Source organism: Felis catus, chromosome F2, assembly GCF_018350175.1.
Source record: "Felis catus isolate Fca126 chromosome F2, F.catus_Fca126_mat1.0, whole genome shotgun sequence".
NCBI classification, from domain to species: domain Eukaryota; kingdom Metazoa; phylum Chordata; class Mammalia; order Carnivora; family Felidae; genus Felis; species Felis catus.
The window spans coordinates 75,595,444-75,615,942 of record NC_058385.1 but is presented as its reverse complement, the minus strand read 5'-3'; the positions used below and the strand labels follow the sequence as shown (position 1 = coordinate 75,615,942).

General features: G+C 49.3%; 1 protein-coding gene across 7 annotated transcripts in view; it reads left to right on the top strand.

Moving 5' to 3' along the window:
* ZFAT (zinc finger and AT-hook domain containing) overlaps positions 1-20,499 on the top strand; it is a 286,335-nt gene that overhangs the window by 241,234 nt on the left and 24,602 nt on the right. For 6 of the 7 annotated variants that reach the window (XM_023248127.2, XM_045050258.1, XM_019823176.3 and 3 more), the window contains 4 exons: positions 120-258; positions 9,839-9,957; positions 17,011-17,137; positions 19,730-19,860. In XM_023248127.2, the coding sequence (XP_023103895.2) occupies positions 120-258; positions 9,839-9,957; positions 17,011-17,137; positions 19,730-19,860 (516 nt within the window). Of the gene's footprint in view, positions 1-119; positions 259-9,838; positions 9,958-17,010; positions 17,138-19,729; positions 19,861-20,499 lie in introns of those variants that run through there. The other variant, XR_006592795.1, reaches the window with a different exon arrangement.

Sequence of the window (20,499 nt, the reverse complement as noted above, 5' to 3'; positions counted from 1 at the left end):
GGGGGTGTCAGACACTCCGGGGTGGGGGGTCGGTGGAGGAGGACATTGGGGCAAGTTGCGCCCCTTCCGCTTGGGGCTCGACCTCCCCCGGGGCTCACCTTCAGTCCTTGTCCCTACAGCCCTTCCGCTGTGCCCATTGCCATTACTCCTGTAACATATCCGGCTCCCTGAAACGGCACTACAACAGGAAGCACCCCAACGAGGAATACGCCAACGTGGGCACCGGGGAGCTGGCGGCCGACGCACTCGTCCAGCAAGGTAGGCGGTGTGCCCCTTGAGAGGAGCTGGGACGTCTTGCAGCTCAGCCCCGACCCCTGAGCATTTTGTTAGTTCCCCGTCGTCATGACTGTGCTCCACGTCCCCCGTTGGTATGTCTCGGCGTTACTTGCTGCCTCCGTGGAAATCCAGGATGAGGAATCCTAATTTACCACCCTCCCCACGACGTTCACTTGCCAGCGCTGGCTGCCTTCTGTTCTTGGTCCGTGTACCTTCCTCCTGCATGAAAGTTCCTGCTCACGTGCACGTTCTGTTGTCTCCCTCAATATAACTCCCAAGGGCTGTTTGTGGTCCAGCATCAGGTGGCCCATTTTGTTTCGCCCTGCTCCTGTTGGACATGGTAGGGTTTCCAGATTCCTCTTTTGTGGCAATTATGAATCATGCCGTGGCAAGCATATTTGTAGGTGAGCTTCTTTAGATTATCTAGAAATATTTATTGAGTGCTCAGATTGCTTATTCATCCTGAAAAGGATAAACCATTTAGAGCATTTAAACTGAACAGAATGGATGCAAACCTCTCATATTCTTGAAAAGCCTGAGAGGGTTTTTTTTGTTTTTTTTTTGTTTTTTGCTGCTTTTTTCAGTAAATGATCGCATATTCCCACTTGAGAAGGTTGAGCTCATGAGCTGTTGCCATACAGAGAAGTGCTGCTGTATTTATATCCGTGCCTCAGTAATTCAACTAAAAAAATGATTGCCGCACACAGTCCATCAGTTTTTACTACTTCCTGAGTCCTGTGACTCTTTGAAGCCAGAGACCGTTTTAGAAACCTGCCCCCAGTGAACAGAGATGCGGGCTGGCGCTCCCGGCTGCAGGTGCGGGCGCTCCGAGGTTTCCGGTGCGGCGCGAAGTCCCCGCTCGCTGGGATTGCCTTGAATGAATCTTCATATAAAACAAATGAATTGACCGAATCCTTCAGCACTTTCAGTGACAGGGCTGATGTATGGAGGTAGATAACGGCATAAAAACTCAGGATAATTTTAGAGCCATCCATCAGGGGTAACGGGGAGTGTGTGCCTCGTGTTTTAATGACCGTTTCGTGGAGCTGGAGACTGGGATGGTGCCATGGGGGGTGCAGGGGCCCTGGCTCGAGTCTGTGCTCTGCTCCTTGAGTGGTGCCATCGGGGCACGTTAACCAGCCTCTCCAGCTCAGGCCCTTCGCCTGACAATGGAGTCAATAGCAGCCTTCTCTCCTGGTGGCGGACGGGGTTACCTGAGTGGCACGCAATACATTTTCGTACTTGTTTTTTTTTTTCCTGAAAACATCTACGCCCTCTGGAGCTCTAGAGCCATTGCATCATTTTTGATGCCCCCCGCCCCCCACCCCGCCCCTCCTGCCCCGGTCCAGGAATCACAGAGGAGAGAACCGATTGCCTTAGAGTCACAGCAGATTGCTCGAGAAGCAGGATAGACATTCCTTTTATTATCCTTCGCGCTGTTGGGTTGGATTGGCAGGAAATAGACCTTTACTGCGGCTGTTGGGACAGGCGTGGGGCTCTGATTGATGACACTATCACTGCTCTCTGCTTCCAAACTTTCATCATCGCCTTGCGGAGAATGTGCCGGTGCCGAACTGTTTCCTGCCCTACGTTTTCAGTTACCTTTCTGAGACGCTCTGTCATCCGTTGGCATTCCCTGACAGGGTCTGCCGGGTTTTAATTTTTATCTTCGCAGGGGCATTTTTGGTGTCTTCATGTATACATATACATGCGTATATGTATATGTATATATGTGTATGTGTATATATATACATATGTACACACACACACACACACACACACACACATTTCCAGTGCCCCCTTCAAGGGACAAACTGAGGAAGGAAACAACTAGATGCCTCTCTTGGCTCATAAGAGACATTACACCATTGTATTTTGGCGGGAGAATAGTCTCTGAAGTGAGACAGCTGGTTGAGTATGAACACAGGTTAGGATCTTTAAGAGCACGATGCTCCCACTGTTCCTCTGTCTGAGAGCAGGCAGGAAAACGGAGGGACAACATGGGATGCACACAGTTGCTGTGTTCGGAACGCTGGGTGCTTGGGTACCACTGGAAATTTTCGTCGTCTTTTGATTAATTTCACAGAATTCTCCCCAACCTCTCCCCACCCCCCACACTTGGTTTTGTTTTTCTCTTCTAGTCCTTCATCAAAAAATATCTTCATGGGACTTACTGACTTCTTGTTTTGGTATAGAGAAATATGTGTTAGAGTGACGTGACAACAAGCTGTGAACAAAATGTACCCTTCTCAGAGTGGTGTTACGGCTTCCCCACAGGGGAAGGGACTCCTTGTCCATCAGCCCAGCGTAAGCAGTGCCATGCTCTGACACAGGCAAAGCCATCAGCTGTGGGCAAAGGTTCTCTTACCTACGATGCTCAGGGATTTGGGAAGGATGTCCACGCGTGGCACTGTGCAGGAGGTAGGGAGGAAGGCCTAAAAGGCAGAGATGTTTCCAGGTCAGACTTTTCTGTTCCTTGCCAGTTTCTGGGGGAAGGTTCCCCGGTGGTCTCCGTGGAGTCGGGGTGATTTTCAGTGGGCTCCCGAAGGCCTCTGGAGTGGCGGCTGCTCGGGCATCCACCCGTCGTGTTCCATAAATGTTTACCAACGGGCTGTCTCAGGGGCAGGGATAAGGGAGGCTGGTTTACAGCGTTCGCCAGCTTCTGTAGTGGAAATGGTTGTGCTGTGGCTAATTTTAAGCTATCAGTGTGATGTCACTGAACTGGACGGAGATGCGCACAGCGGCTTGCGAGCTGGTGGCAGCTGGCTCCCGCCCGCCACTGGTCCCCAGGGCACAGGGGTGATGATGGCACCCCTTTGGGACCCACAGTCCCCTGAGAACTCTGGTGCGTTTCGGTAATGAGACTTGCCCGGAAGGCCGTGTCGATGTGTTACTACTCCCTGCTTATATTTGGTGTCCTTCTGATACTTTGAAGGCAGATTGGACAATCTCTTGCTAATTTTCTTAGCCCGTCGCTTGTTCGTTAATATGGACGTGAGGCATTTTCCCACACAAACACACGTTTTCACGTCGTGTGGCTGCAGCGGGCCCGGCCCTGTTTCCTCTCGGAATCTGCCTGAGTTAGTAGCTCAGGGGCCGCTTCCCTAGGTCTCAGGCTGGGGGCTGGCTTCGCTTCACAGGCCGTTAGCTCCGTCCTGAGCTTACCGCAGGACACAGGTGGGACTGGCAGGCTGCTTACTTCCTTCCCAGTGACCTCAGAGCAGCCCCGCAGGTCACTCCAGGTCACTCCAGGTTATTGGCGTGAGCACAGGCATGGGAGTCCGGGGCCCGGAGCCGGGGTGGCCGATCGCTGTGGCGCTGGGACGACTCGCTTCACTTCTCTGAACGTCGTGTTACGTGTCTTCGAAGACGAGGTGCTGATACTGCTCAACAGCAGTTGTAGAGGTTAGATCTCACTCTCTAAGGTCCCAGGAGGTGCCTGACACGTAGTGCTTGATAAATGGTTCAGATTGACTGTCGTGTTTATTCCCACGTTCCTTGGTCACCATGTGTCTCTTGTGCTCCTAGTGTGCCCGACATTGTGCTGGACCCTGGGATGTGGTGGCCTTTATCGTGTTGTGGCCTGGGCTGCAGACGAAGGCTGGGAAGCTCCTCCAAGGCCCCGTGTTCTGGCTGTAACAGAATGCGTGTTCCTTCCAACAGTTACCCACGCTGCTCACAGGAGGAGAATTCGCTGCTTCTCTGCGGTGCTGACCCTTCTCCCCGGCCCCACTGTTCGAGGGTCATTGAGGCTGGGGTGGCGATTGGGATGAGGGGCAGTGGGAAAAGCAGGGCTCGAGGAGAAGGCTGCGTTTGTGGCATCTGCTAAAATCTTGGCGTGATTTTGAACTACCCTAATAGAAGAGTGTAAAAGTATGTGCATACGCACCTTGGATAGATATCCATACCTTGGCTTTTCACACCAAATCCAGGGCAAAGAGCATAGAAGAAAATCCAGAAACTACCAGGTTACACAAAAGTCATTGATTTGATTTGGAGACATTTTAATCTTAAAATTGTTTTTATTAGGGCCCGGATTCCATACCTGACTGGCAGGTGCTTCCAGTGATGTGATGTCATCGCACCGTGTTATTGCTCTGCGTTCCTTTCTCTCTCAGAGGCCCTGTGAGGTCGGCATCGTCATTCCTGTTTTCAAGAGAGGAAACACGGGTGGGAGAGTGGTCAGCCCAGGCCACAAAGTGGGCGAGGGCCCGGCTGGTCCCCCCTGAAGCTTGTCTCACGTTTGCACTTGTTAAGGAGGAAGAGGAGGAGGAAGCATATGGTCCTGTTCTGGGACAGTGATTGGCTCGCATTCCATAGTGGTCACATGATCCTGTGTCAGAGGGTCTCGCACACACAGGCTGCCGTTTACTCTTTCTGAGTTTTTTTGTCTCCAGGTCTAGTTGCTGATGTAGCTGCTGATCTGCTGATCTGGGGTTTGAGAGAGATCCTGGTAGTGTTCTGACAGCATGCTGTGTGACCAGGGGCCTCCACGTCATGGTTGCATAGGATTTCCACTAGATTGCTGTCCTGGGCGCATTTCCTCGTTCTGGGCTGGGGCTCTGCCGGGTCTCAGGACAGGAAACTGGATTAAGAGACAGCAAGAAGTGGGGATTTTAACAAAGTCCGGGTCCACGTTTTGCTTCCTAATATTGTATCATCACCTTGCTCTGTGTCCAGTTTCCTTTGATAATTAAGCTCATTTGTCACAGTTACTGTCTAGCTGCTTGTATCAGTTTCTTACCGCAGCTGTGACAAATGGCCACAAACTTGCTGGTGGGTTAAAGCAACCTAGATTGATTATCTTAAGGTTCTGAAGGTTAGAAGTCCCAGACAGGTGTCACAGGCTCAGGTCGAGTTTGCTAACACGTATGTATTCCTTCTGGAGTCTCCAGAGGAAAGCCTGTTCTCGCCTGTTCCAGCTTCTAGAGGCGGCTCACATTCCTTGCCTCAGCCCCTTCCTTCTTCCACTATCACGGCCGCCAGTGACAGTAGAGGCGTCTCTGTGACCTCCCTTGTGCCTCTTCTACAGGAGGACCCTTGTGATTACATTAGTCCCGCCTGAATAATCCACGCTGATCTCCCTGTCTCAGGAGCCTTGATGAATCACGACCTCAAAGTCCCTTCTTGCCACACGAGGTGACCCTCCCATGTTGCAGGGATCAGGATGTGAACCTTTCTTCTTTCTTTCTCTGCGTTTATTTATTTTTCATTGTAATGAAAACCTCACACACCTGTCTTTGTTGTGTATCCGGGCACAATCCATTCCAGACCGTCAGCTCCTGGGGGCCAGGACCCCCACCTGTTTAGTGTGGGCTCACGTGCCCCGAGGGCCTAATCCAGTTTACAAACAGGTCCCCACTGCCTTTTTTTTTTTTCCAGCTTTACTGAGGTATCGTTCACAAAGCTGTAAGATATTTAGGATTCTCATCATCCAGTCGGCTGACACATTTATCACCTCACACACTAATCCTTTGGCTCTTGTTGAGAATGTGTAAGTTCTACTCTCTTAGCAAACTTCAGCTATCAGCTGTGGTTACCGCATTTCACATCAGACCCTCAGACCTTAATCATCTTATAACTGCCAGTGCGCACTCTCTTACCAGCCTCTCCCTGTCTCCCGTGGTCCCCCGCTCCCGGCAACCACTTTTCTAGTGTGTTTCTATGAGTCTGACTTTTTTGGTTTTTGTTTTTGATTCCCCCTATAAGTGAAATCATACAGTATTTATCTTTCTCTGTCTGACTCATTTCACTTAGCGTAATGCCCTCAGGGTTCATCCATGTTGTCAAAACTGGCAGGGTTTCCTTCCTTCTCATGGCTTACTAATATTCCTGTGTGTGTGTGTGTGTGTGTGTGTGTGTGTGTGTGTGTGTGTATACACTACATCTTCTTTACCCACGTGTCTACTGATGGGCACAGGTTGTGGTCATATCTTGGCTATTGTAAATAATGCTGCAGTGAACATGAGATTGCAGATACTGCTTTGATACTCTGTTTTCATTACCTTTCCATACAAACCCAGCAGCGGGATGGCTGTATCATAGGGTGGTTGTATTTTTAACTTTTTGAGGAACCTCCATACTGCTTTCCAACGTGGCGGAGTTTACATTCCCACCAGTAGTGCACAAGGATCCCCTTCCCTCCAGGATGTGAATATCTCTGGGCGTCCATTATTCTGTCTACTGGAGTGCCTTTGTTAAAGTTACGAGCTTTAGCATTTCATCTTAGAGAAAACAGAGGCCCGGGAGTTTCAGGAAGTGGCTCCTGGGTCATGTCAGTGCCAGTTCCAGGTACCTGACTGCCCAGCCTCACGTTCTGCACCACCCTGGGAGTAATGTTATTGGAGATGAAATTGAATTTTCAATAAGGTCACCCACCACAAAGGAGAGCAGATATTTTAATGCCTAAGACTCTTCCAGAATACATTGCATTCCAAAAAGAGCAAAGGTGACATGATCGATTTTTAAAATTGTTCCTGACGTCCTGTGCTCTTGCCTGGTTCATCACGCCTTCTGAGGAAACTGCAATTTTGGGGTTGGCTGTTCTTATGGTGTGCATGTTATATACCAGGGCCACAAGTAAATTCGCCACATCTCCCATGACCTTTATTGTGCATTGCCTAAGAACGTAATGAATTGAACTGGAAATTAATTTCTCTCGTCTTTGATGCCAATTAAGTGGTCGCATTCTGCATTTAGTCTGGGTCACATGCTTCCAATGTATTGTTCTTTAATTAAGGGCAATGTGGCAAAGGTTGAGGTTTTAATTAATGTGGGGCATTAGCATATTAATTTTAATTTAAACATAATATAAGGATGTTTTTTCTCCTTAAATTAGTTTCCATTTAAGAGCACCCCGGAAGGAGTCTTTAATTCCATTTAGGTCTCTTTTGTTTGCTGCCTCTTGCTAAGTCTCTATAGGAGGACCTATCTCACTTGAACCAACTGAAAAAAGGCAGAGGTTCTCACATCTTGGAGAGCTTTAAAAAAGGTGATCCTAGGAAAATACATCATTTTAGATGATTAATAAGTGATAACAAAGGAAGCTAAAATCTAAGTTAATTATCAGCTAGGTAGGAAAGAATAAGCCCATTTCGTTTGGCCTAAAAAAAGAGTGCACAACGTGTAAGTTTTGGAAAATATAAGCCCCTGTTTGAGCTGCCTCCTCTGTAGAATGTTCTGGAAGTTTATAATTTGGTGTTGCCAGTCTTTCTGCTGATTCTGTCCTGTCTCTGTTGGGCCTGCTGTGCTCTCCTGCGCCCTCCCAGCGTGGCGAGGCTCTAAAGCAGTGAGTTGAAGGCGCGAGGGGACGCGCTGTTGGCCATCTGGGTTGGCTTCCTTTTCTGCTCATGACTGTGTGGGGAATCACGCACCACCTCAGGTTGTATACAGGAAGCCCCAGTTACAGAAGAGTACACTGTCAGATTCCACTGACATGGAATTGATTCCGAAAATCAAGCACATCATACTTGCATCTGGGAGATGCTTAAATTACGTTCCGCGTCTTCATGAGATTTGCCTGTTATTATGCAATTTGTCAAGACAGCCTCGTCATCAGTACAGAATTCCTCTTCTCCCTCCTCAGTACCCCAGTGAGCAAGAAATAAATCTCAGACCCTGGGCGGGTGCAGGAGAGCACAACAAGTCTGATGGAGACAGGGACAGAGGCAGCAGAAGGACTGGCCGTAGACCCCATGACACCAGGTTTGCCAAGAAGGGAATGAGCTTGGTCAATGCCAGAGACAGAGAAAGGAGAGACTGCGGGAAGGGTGGGGAGGAGACAAGGCCAGAGAGAAGGCAGGAATAAGATCACACAAGGGTGATCAGTGTCACAGGGGTGACAGTAAAGTCGTGCAGGCTACCTCTTGGAGCTGGGATTTTATTCTGGGTCTGATGGAAGGTTCTATACCTATGAGGGATGTGATTTAGTTTATTTTTAAAAGACCATTCTGGGGGCGCCTGGGTGGCTCAGTCGGTTAAGCAGCCAACTTCGGCTCAGGTCATGATCTTGCGGTCCGTGAGTTCGAGCCCTGCGTCAGGCTCTGTGCTGACAGCTGAGAGCCTGGAATCTGTTTCAGATTCTGTGTCTCCCTCTTTCTGACCCTTCCCCGTTCATGCTCTGTCTCTCTCTGTCTCAAAAATAAATAAATGTTAAAAAATAAATAAAAAAAAATAAAAGCCCATTCTCTGGGCACCTGGATGGCTCAGTCAGTTAAGCGTCCCAGCTTCGGCTCAGGTCATGATCTCACGGTTTGTGGGTTCAAGCCCCACATCAGGCTCTCTGCTGTCAGCACAGGGCCTGCTTGGGATTCTCTGTCTCCCTCTCTCTCTGCCCCTCCCCCACACTCTCTCACTTTCTCTCTCTCAAAAATAAACCTTAAAAAAATTCAAAAGCCCGTTCTGTGTGCGGGGTGGAGACTAGACCGACGGTGGCTGCAGGAAGACCAGCTGTGCCCACGACGCCACCCCGGCTTGGCTCGGGGTGCTGGCCTGATGGTACCAGTGGGTAGCCTGACTCTGGCCTGCTAATCCTGCTAATCGTTTGTGTGGATTTGGAGACCTGGTGCCGGGACAACTCCCTCTGAGGCTAGAGTTCCTGAGGCTAGAGTTTGCTTCTTTTCTCTTTTTTTTTAAACTTAAAAAAACTTTTTTAAAACTTAAAAAATGTTTATTTTGGGGAGAGATGGAGAGACAGAGCGTGAGCAGGGGAGGGGCAGAGAGAGAGGGAGACACAGAATCTGAAGCAGGCTCCAGGCTCCGAGCTGTCAGCGCAGAGCCTGATGCAGGGCTTAGACTCATGAACTGTGTGATCATGAGCTAAGCCGAAGTCGGACGCTTACGTGCTGAACCACCCAGGCGCCCCTAGAGTTTGCTTCTGAATTGACAGCCTGTGAAAAGTGATTTTTGTCCAGTCACTAATTTAGTTGCTGCTCTTGATAGAATTTTAGAAAGATAGTCTTTTGTGTCACTCTGAGGGTTTTTTCTGTTGTTTGTCTTTTTACCTAGAGCTGTACATGCTCTTAAAGCATCCATGCCTCCCACAACATGTGTTAAGATTTTATAGCGGCGTTTCACTTAGTCTCTACTGGGAAATCCAAATGGGGATTTATACAAATTGCTCAGCTTTTGGTGTGAAGGAGCCTGGCTCTCGGTTCATGTTTTGGGGCACAGGCGGTTGAGGAAAGCAGCCTTGTCCTTCAGTTCTTTTTGTTTTCTAACTTACTTGTTATTTTCAAATGAAAACAAAAATGAAAGAATGGTTGAGGCCACCTACTCACTTGGCCACAGGAATTCTGTTACTCCGGCACCGAAAATATGACGTATATATTAGACTTTCTGCAAATGCTCGTTGGAAAATGAAAAGAAGTACATTAAGCTTTAGAAATGTCTGCCCTGAAAAACATCTGTGCTGTCGCTGTTCTGTTCTAGTACGGAGGGGAGCTGGGACTGGATGTAAGTACTGGAGACAAACAGTGTGTTCCCTGGAGTTGAGGGGCGGGAGGGAGGCGCACTGGGGCCCTTTTATGTGCTGCGAACGCTCTTTTTTCCTCTGTGCCTTCAGGTGGTTTGAAGTGCCCTGTGTGCAGCTTTGTGTATGGCACCAAGTGGGAGTTCAACAGACACTTGAAGAACAAGCATGGCCTGAAGTTGGTGGAAAACGAAGGAGATCCCAAGTGGGAGGTAACTTTTTAAAGTACGGTATTGATCTTGACATTTCCAGATGCACATGACAGATGGAGCAGGCGTGGGTCCTTCTCAGAGGCTGGGGTTTTCTGGTCGGGAAGCTAGGAAGTCTTTTCAAATCCCATCTCCTGCCTGAGGGGTGAGACCTGGGCTGTGCGTGTAAATTCGTGCCCGGAGTTGAGTTTAGACCATTTTGTGAATGTCTGTGTTGGTGTCATTGGCACTTTCACTTCTGTGACTCACCAATCCAGAGTTTCAACTTTTGCATCTGAAAAAAGAGCGCAAGGCAAGGAGTATGTTGGGAGTCCTCACCAGGAGAACCAGGAAGGTCTCCATCTTCTGAATCTAGGCCCTACTGTCCTGTTCCTCAAGGCCTGTGCTCCCTCCCGCCATCTTTGTTTCACCCTCGGGGTCAGAACCAGTCACTGGCTGGAAACACATCTGTGTTCTCAAAGCCAGTAGCTCTCTTTTCAAGTACCAAGTGTCACGACCACGGACTTATTGCAGTCTCTCCCTAAGGCGGGGTTCCTGATCTCAGCACTGCTGACATTATGATCTTCCACAGTATCATCATTTGTACATAGAGACTGTTCTGTGCATGTCGGGATGTTTGGTGGCATCATGGACCGCCACACACCAGATATCAGTGGCATCCCCCGTTTTGACAACCAAAAACGTCATGGACATTGTCAATGTCCCCGGAAGTCAAAGTCACCCCCACATGAGAACCACTTATCAAAGGACTTTCTGGAGGACCATCAGAGTATCCAGGGGTTAAGAGTAAGGGCTTTGAAAAAAAAATCATACGTCATGACAATGTGTGAAACATTCCAGAATGCAAGGGAACGATAGTTCGATAGGAGGGAATCTTTTAATATAATCCATCATAAAATAAAACTAGAGAGAAAAATGAAATGATTATCTTCACATATTCAGAAAAGGCACTTGACGAAATCAAGCCTCTACTGATTAAAAATAGTCAATAAAGTACAATTGGATGGGTACATCCTTAAGACAAAAACAGTCTATACATGCATCTCAGTCCCAAAGCCGGTGTCTTCTTACTTGGTGAGGAAACACTGGAGGGTTTCTTGGTTGAATCAGGAAGAAGACAAGGATGTCCCAGAAGCTCTGGGACTTAGGTCACCAAGTCTTTAACGTCAGTTGGGATGCATCAGCCAGTGTGTTGGGCAAGACAAACTAAATGGTGACATTAAGAATTGGAAGAGAAGAAATCAAGTTATCTGTATCTGAAGATGACAGGATTCTGTTTTTGGAAAATCCAAAAGAGTGAATGAAAGACTACTGCACACAATAAGCATCAGATCGAACCATAAACATAAAATAATGAATAGCTTGCATGTAGAGAGAGGCAAGAGCAAAAAGATTTGAGATTTAAATGTAAAAACAGTGAGATTTTGGGGCGCCTGCATGGCTCAGTCAGTTAAGCGTCCGACTTCGGCTCAGGTCATGATCTCACGGTTTGTGAGTTCTAACCCTGCGTGGGGCTCTGTGCTGACAGCTCGGAGCCTGGAGCCTGCTTCTGATTCTGTGTCTCCCTCTCTCTCTGCCCCTCCCCTGCTCATGCTCTGTCTCTCTCTGTCTCTCAATAATAAATAAACGTTAAAAAAATAAAAATAAAAAGACAGTGATATTTTAGGAATACCAGAAGAAGAACCTGAGTGAATGAATTCATTTGTAAGTTCAGGGTGTGGAGGGCTTTCCTAACTATGCCTCAGAATCCAGATTCACTACAGGGAGAGATTAAGAACAATTGGCCACATGAAAACATTTTAAAAAGACTTATGGAAAAGAACTCATGAACAAGGCAAAGAGACGGACAGATAACAACGAAAGAAAATATTTTCAATCATTATGAAATCTTTTTAAAAAATAGTGATCAACAACCCAGTAGGAAAATGGGCAAGAGATAAGAAAGGTTCATAGAAAAAGAAATGCAAATGACCTTCAATATCTGAAAATGTGATCAATCTCACACATAAGGCATGTTAATTAAAACTGGAACGGGATGCCTGGGCAGCTCAGTCGGTTAAGCATCTGACTCTTGGTTTCGGCTCAGGTCATGATCTCACAGTTTGTGGGTTTGAGCTCTGCGTCGGGCTCTGTACTGACATCGTGGAACCTGCTTGGGATATTCTCCCTTTCCCTCCCTCTCTGTTCCTCCTGTGCTCGCTCTCTCGCGCTCTCTCTCTCAAAATAAATAAATTTTAAAAACTTAAAAAAAAAAAAAACTGGAGAGAGAATTTCTTACCTATTAGAATCCAGAATTTGACATCCTGTCTGTTGGAGAGGCTGAGGGGAAAATGCACTCTCACGCATTGCTGGTGGGAATGCAAAATATTACTACTTCTACGGAGGGGAAATTAGCAATATCTAGTAAAATCACTTGTGCATTTCTTTATCCATTAACTAAACAATTCCACTGCTAGAAAACTACCCGAAAGTAAATACTGACAAAAAAGAGAAAAGGTGTCTGTCTGCACAAGGTTGTTTATTGCAGTCCTGTTATACATCATAGGTCCAGATAAATGAATAGATTGCATGTGTTTGTATACACACCAACAGATAGATTCAGAGCCGATTCCAGACATGTGCCCACACACAGCTAGTTTACATACCTGTGCTCCTTAGAAGCCTTTTGTGCTGAGAGAGCCCAGAAGCAGTGGCACCCCGTGGCCGTGAGCACATGGGGACCTAGATCTCAGTTTCTAATAGGATTCTCCGATAAAAGGAACCAGGGTCCTTGGAAAAGTGGTTGATTCCAGGGCCGAGGCAGAAAATATGTAAGCTGATCCTAGAGTATTTTGTGGTCCTAGAAAGTAGCATCTTGCATCTTTCCCAACCCCCCAGAAAGGTGGAGGCATGTCAAAGGACAAGAGACCACCAATGGCCAGAGTGGGAACAACTTGAATGACAAAGCAAACAATGGTAGCGTTGTGCTACAACCCAACAGATAAGATAATATCTGTGAGTCCATACTGATATAAACGGATGGTGGGGAAGGAGCACTTCTTCCACACGGGAGAATTCTGAACAATACATGTAGAAGGAATGAGGGAAGTAGAATTCCCCTTAGAACACTGCAGTAATCATTGCTGCAGACAAACCCATCCATGAATGCTACAACTAGTAGACACAATTTAAGGAAAAACACACTATCTACATAGCCTCAGAATCTCTGCCCCCAAGTATTTATTAGATCACAGAGGGAAAAGTAGTGTCTGTACAGTAGAGGCACCTGGCAGACCCGGGGCTAACCATGCACCCGGAAGTTAGCATCCTCAGGAGTCATGGTGACCTCGTGTGCCCCCGGATGTGATGATGAGAAGGACACTCATTCTTCAGAAAAGCCTCAGCCTCCATCCAATCATGAGCAACTGTCATGTATCCAGATGATGTTGCTGATGTGTATGGTCATACACCTGACCAGTAGTCCTCAAAGTATCATGGTCACGAAAGACAAGGGGAGACTGGAGAGCTGTCACCAGTCGGAGGAGACTGTGATCCGGCACTGGGTCCTGGGACAGAACCGGGACGCCAAGGAGAAAACTTGTAGAAAAACTGCCTGAAGTCTGCGGTTCATAGTATTTACCATACCAGTGTTACTTGTCGGCTTTGGTAATTGTCCTGTGGTTGTGTCAGATGTTAATGCGAGGGGAGGCTGGGGCAAAGGTGTATGGGAACTCTTCTGGAAGTCAAAAATAATTCAAAATAAAATAGTCAAAACAAAGGGGGGGATTTTTTGTGGAAGGGTAGGGACACACCAAGATGGAGAGGATAAAGAAATCAGCCAGTTCCTCTTAGCACATCCACTTGTGCAGATTTGATTCTGAAACCGTGGATGTATTTTATATAATATTAAAAAAAATAACGTTTAAAAAATGCAGACCTTAAACGTTGAGAGTAAAGGGAAATAAATGCTTCTAACTGTAAATGAAAACGATGGCATAGCTACACAGAGGAACTATTCAGCAGTCTTTTAAGGTAGGAGTTCGCTCCTCCCTCGTGGGGCATAAGCTAAGGCGAAAAGAGCTGCAGAAACACGTACTCTTTTCAATTATTTTGTTGTTGGGGGAGGGTTGATACTGTTACTCTGAGGCTTTTGCTAGTATTTAGTAACTACAGCGAAGCACGTCCAGCGTATCTCAGTCCGTGGGTTTATACTGATCCTGGGGCAGACGCTCAGGCACCTTGTAGGATATTAGGGCATCAATTCTGTTTTGGTAAGTAAAGACCAAGAGTCCAATTATTTTAACCATTTTCTGAACAAACTATACCTCAGCATAACCACACATTTGATGAGGAGAAGCTCCTATTTATAAATTTTCCAGCTAACAAACGAAGATTGACAAGGTCAGCATTTTGCAATCCTCTCGTGATGTCACGGATCCAGCAAGTGGCCGACCGCTGCCTACTGATATCACAGAAGCAGTAGAGACACCCAGGCATCACGTGTCTCCTGCGGGAAGCGGACAACACAACCCTCGAAGCGTTCCTGCCCCAAAGGAAACCGGTATCCGATTGAGTTTCCACATCTGCCAACGGGCAGGAGACACGGTGGACAGAAGAGCACATTCAGGGATTCCATGGTGGTGTGGTCAGCGAAGTCCAGACCGTTGGAAAGTCTGGAGACAAATGGCCCGCTTCCCCCAACAGAACTATAAATGGGGGGGGGCAGTTGGAACGGAGGGAGAACCTAGAAATTGAAGTCTTAGGGGACGTGTCAGTCAGTTCTAATCCACGGATTCAGTAACTCACATTTGGTTTGAAGAGTAAGTTTTAAGAAATGTGGCGACTGGGGAGGTGAGGACACGGCCTGGATGTGTGGTCATGTTAAGGACTTACCATTGGGCGTTGGAGTGTCCCAGTGGCGTTGTGCTTATGTCTTCAAAGAGTTTCGTGTTCCAGGGATACGTTCTAAAATATTTGTAGATAACATGCTGTGACCCCTGCGTTTGCTTCAAAATAATCCAGTTGAAGAGTGTGGAGTGTGTTGGCACGGAGGGGAGATAAGGCCGGTCGTGAATTGATGATCATTCACGTTAGGTGACGTGTGCACGGAAGGCTCATCCCTCTGTTGTTGTGTATGTTTGAAATTTCCTGTGAGAACACGTAGGGTGTGTGTGCACTGCAGTCTGGCAGACTTGATGTTGAACCCTGGTGCCATCCCGTATAAATAAATGGCTGGACCGTGAACCGTTATTTACTTGATCTCAGTGGCCTCAGTGCCCTTATCCATGCAGTGAGGCTGGTAATACCCAGCAGGTCAAAAGGACTGAAAGACAAGATATTCAAAACGCTGAGGTCTGTATCTGGTCCCTGGGAGGCCCCCAGGGTTCGGCAGCTACTGTGGTTATTGGTGGGGGTGGCGGCATGTGTGGCCAACCTCACGTCCTCATCGAGGGGAGAACGTATAGTCCTCTGGTGTTTCAAGTTCATGCCGCAAGGATTTGCTCTCTGTTCGTAGGGATCGGAATGCCATTTCTTGACCTAAAACCCATGTCTCCTGGTCAGTTAGTGCTTCCGTAAGTACGTGTGGTCATGGCCCCCTGCTCCGAAGGCCGTGCTTCTTGCAGATGCCAACACGTTACGCAGAGCGTCGAATCCGACACAGGTTGTTGGCACAAAGCCACGTACTCGACTCCAGAAGCAAGACAGAAGAGCAGCCAAGAAACCGGTCTCAGGTGCTGGGTTACCTGCGGGGTGACGAGCTGCCTGTGCCACTGGTCGGGTCCTCCCCACTTGTGGTTGGGACGCAGAACCCCCCTCCCCCCACGAGAAAGAAGCCATCGTGCGTGGGTCCTGTTTTTGACAGGCTAAGACGTTGCTTGGATCCAGCCATTGTCAGGCAGCACGCGGCTTACCGGTAAAGGAAGTAGGCTTTTTTTATTTTGTTCATCTGTGCATTCAACACATATTTATTGGGTGTCTGCTACAGGTCAGGCTGGAAACCCTGACATGAACTTGGCCCCTTGCCTGGAAAGGAATAACCACCTGGCATTCTGAGCTGTATCGGTTACCACGAAGTGCTCACGGAGCATGGGAACTTCAGCTCCTATAAATTTTGTGCAAGGTCCTCCCTTTTGTTCTTCTTTTTTGGTGCCGTTCGTGTTTCCTGCCTTCTAGCTCACCCACACTCCCCACCTCTTCCAGAAAGAGAGCATTATTGATGCAGATTTCTTGTGGAAATTCTGTTCCTCCTCTTCTCTCCTTGGGACACAAGGTACCTGTGAATGTCCCTCCAGCCCCTCCCACCCTCGCGACTCCTGAGTTTGCAGATACATTTCCCGTTGTCTGTTGTTTATCGTATCCTTCATATGAAAATGAGAGTGGCCCGAATAGCCGAGGCTCCCTGAGCGCTGGGTGCCAGCACGTGTTATGGTGTTTCCCCCCCCTTCCTTCCACCCGCAGCTCTGCTGTGCCCTCCTTCCGTCAGCCTGATGGCTCAAGGCCCCGGGCCCGGGCAGGTTCCAGCAGCACTGACAGCAGTGGGAGGAGACAATGGCCGTTAGAAGAGCGCGTTCGAGACTCTCCGCGCATGTCTAATCTCTAAATACGAACAGCACACTCCGTTTCACAGTGTCTTGGTGGGTCACCTGGGTGGCTCAGTCGGTTTAGCGTCTGACTTCTGTTCAGGTGGTGAGCTCACGGTTCATGATTTCGAGCCCTGTGTTGGACGCTGCGCTGACAGCTCAGAGCCTGGAGCCTGCTTCGGATTCTGTGGTTCTCTCTTCCCTGTTCCTCCGCTGCTTGCTCGTTCTCTCTCTCTCTCTCAAGAATAAATGAACGTTAAATAAAACAAAATAAATAAAATGAAATAATAAAATCGTCTGGGTATTTGCAAGGAGAAGTTTCCTTTTTGGGAAGTGTGTTTTTATCGGAACAGCGGATTTCTCAGGGACGCCAGGTGCATGAGGTGCCACAGGGGCTCCTCGTGCGTATTGATTTGGTCTCAGTACGTTACCCTGGGGCTTGTGGGTAAGTAACAGGTGGCCTTCTGGATCACTCAGATGATCTGTTTTCGTTTAGCCAGCAACAGAAGCCCCCGAGGAGCCCTCCACCCAGTACGTGCACATCACAGAAGCCGAAGAGGACGTTCAGGGCACGCAGGCAGCCGTGGCGGCGCTCCAGGATCTGAGATACACTTCCGAGAGCGGTGAGAGCGTGCGCTCGGTCCCCTTGCGCACCTTCGAGCTGCCTTCCGGCTGGTCTGCAGCAGGCAGGCGGAGTGAGTGAATCTGTGAGGGAGCGGTGTCCGTGAATCGGTCCCCTTCAGCATCCTTGGCCCACCATTCGGACCGCAGGGGGCCCCCGCCGTCAGACCCGGAGGCCTCCGCCCCCTGATAGGAGCCCAGGAAGCTCAGCAGAGGCAGAACTTGACGGCCGTGCGGCCAGGCCTCCGCACGTACCGCGAGAAGAGGGCTTTGCTGTAAGTGGCCGGCTGAGCCCCGGAGCTGGGCCTGCCGTCTGGGTTTCTGTCCCATCCTTGGCTGCCTCGTGGGCCTGTCTCCCAGGGGGCTGGTTCCAGCTCCAGGGGCAGCGGCGGCCTCGCCAGGGCCGCCCTGCGGAGCTCCGAGCCCAGCACTGCCTGCTTCCCAGCCGCCTGAAAAGCCCCGAAGCAGGATTTCTGTGTCAACAGTCATCACTCTGAAATGCCAGATCAGTTTTAAGTTCAAACCACTCTGCCAGCCTGGTGGTGATTGGGGCATGAAGCTTAGAGATGTTTTCCTAGTGCCCTTTCTAGCACATGAACCCCAGTTAATGTGTGACCATAGCCCGATTTGCATTCGGAGGAAGGCATTAAGTAGAGGCAGGATGGGAAATTGCCATTTTTTCCCAGTTCTTAAAGCCCTGAAGAGCAGGTTGTAGAAGCCTGTGCGGAACACTCCGTGGGGCTGTTGCTTCGGGGCTGTGCTCACTGGGCCGCCGAGCTCACGGGGACTCAGGAGACAGCGGACAGGGTGGCCCGGCCCTGGCTGATAAATGGGGCATCCAGAGCGGAGGCCCGGCCTGAACTTGTGCTTCCTTCCTTCGTGTTCGGTGACTTCAGCAGTTGTTCAAACTCTGGCCTTGGCCTGTCTGTCGTCATCCCTGACGCATGCACGCGCACACACACACACACACACACACACACCCCTTCTAAAGCCTCTCTGGGGTTTCTTCCTGGCACTTGGACTAAAGCTCAGACTTTGCACCCATGCAGCCAGGCTGGGCCGCTCTGGGTCCTGGCGCCCTGCCCTGTGTCGCCTGCCTCCTGTCTCTGTGCCTGCTGTCCTGCATGGGCTGTGCAGGCACGGCCTTCCTCTGTGCACCGCCCTGTGTGAACTCTGTTCCCTGCATGGTTTTTCTGGCCACCTGCCTGCACCTTCAGTGTTCAGATCATATGTCGCCTGCTCGGGACCCATGCGACATTTCTGCTCTGTTCCCTGATTGCCTCCCAGTACGGGACCAACCTGGTGTGGTGATAATTTGCTTACAAATCTGTCTCAGGAGCCCGTGAGTCCCAGGAGGAGGGGAGAGAGTGTTAGATGGAGGCCGATTCCCTGCTGGGAGCCACGCTCCTGGTGACAGGCTTGATAAATGGTTACTGAGGGAGCAAGCGCATGAGGAATTAAACCTTACTCTAGCTCAGTAAGGTTTTCAGGTAAATGTTTTGTTTAGTCTTTGGACGTTCAGACTGGCTGGCTGCAAGGCACAGTTGACATATTTCCCTTAAGCAGAGAGTGTGTGTGCACGTGTGTCTGTGCTGGTGTCTTTGCATGCACACGTGTGTGCGTGTGTGTGTGTGTGTGTGTAGGGGAACGCCAGGGTGGTGCAATGTGAATACATACAAGTCGCTGACGCTGTCATCGCCCCAGTCCCATGCCAGCACCTGCCCTCCACATAGCACACATCACGTTCCCCTCCTCCATCTCTTACTGACGGACTCACATTGGGCCGTGGCCCAAGGAAAATGGGTCCGCGGGGATGCAGACGCGCGCGGAGACTTGGTAACATGATGCTAACACAGAGATCATGCGGTAATTTCCCTTTTAGTGAGTTAGCGATCAGGGTCAGAGTGCCGTGTTCAGAAGAGTCGCAGATGGCCAAGCAGATGGTGAGAGCAGGCAGGGTCTATACTCCGTAGCTGCCCTGATGATACGGATTCCAATCTTCTGAGATGATTAAAATAGAACCCCAAGCTTAAACTGGTTTGGCATTCTGAAGCCCACCGGTTTCAATAATTGAGACATCCTTGGATGTTCTGTCCTAGCGTGTGTGATTTATTTGGCATGCTCTCTTGGCCACCTGCTGTGCGTGTGCTCACGGGACCCTGTTTGCGGTTTGCTGTGCGGGCTGGGACTTCTCAGGGATCTGTTTGGAGAAGCAGGCTTGTGTCACCAAGTGTGGATTCAGAGCATCTGGGCTTCAGCTCTGGCTTTGGGCTGTGACTGACCCAGTGACCCCAGGCAAGTCTCCTGTCTTTCTTGTGCAGAGGTAACCAATCCACGAAATGTGGGTGTCTCATCACAATGTCATCTCCCCACAGGATCGTTTGGGGTTTTGAGATGTTCTTATAGAAAGTGCTTTAAAGCTATCAAGGACCACACGGATTATTCTGTTGTTAGAGCGAGCGATTGCTGAGAACCCATGCCTCCCCCGAAGAAGACACCACCCAAGAATGGCCTCTGTTAAGGTCTGGTTTTGCACTCAGTGCCCTCCAGTGCCACTGGGCTTAATGGTGTCCTGTTTGTTTCTTCCTTGTAAGGGGACCGACTTGACCCCACGGCTGTGAACATCCTCCAGCAGATCATCGAGCTGGGCACCGAGGCCCATGATGCCACTGCTGTGGCCTCGGTGGTTGCCATGGCTCCAGGGACAGTGACTGTCGTGAAACAGGTAAGGACCCTCCCCTGCCTCTTAAGTGTCATCCCCTCACACTACCACACGCCCTCTCTCTCTCCTTCCCCGTGGGTTTTCAAGGCCTAATTTACCTACAGTGGGGTTTGGAAAGAGAGAGCTCAGTCTCACGCATTTCTTACTCTGCCTCCGATTATTATGGGCTCGTGTCTTCAGGAGCTCCGTGTGTGGAGGTATGTTTTAGAGGAGAGGAATAATACAGTTTTTAAAATTATGGAAACTTCATTCATTTCTCTTCAAAGAATCCCAGAGTGAAAATGAGCAGATGTGGACACACTTGGACACATCTGTCACGAAAAGCAGCCCTTGGTGCCAAAGGCACCAGCGAGCAGAATGAGTGGGGACCGTGGGGACCGTGGGGACAGGCAGAGAAGCTAGGAGGGCTTCCCCATGGACCCCATGGACCACGGACTGGCCGTATTAGATATGCAGCGTCACCTGGCCGATGGCTGAGCCAATGGGAAGGAAATCATCCGTTTTTGAATCACGGTGACTCTCCTTAATTGACAGTTAAACAGTTTGGCTCATTTCCACCCCCAGAGACCTTACCAGCTGTTAAAATGCAGTGTGTTTGGGAATTAGATCATCCTTTTGTTCTGTCTGTACCTATCTCTCTAC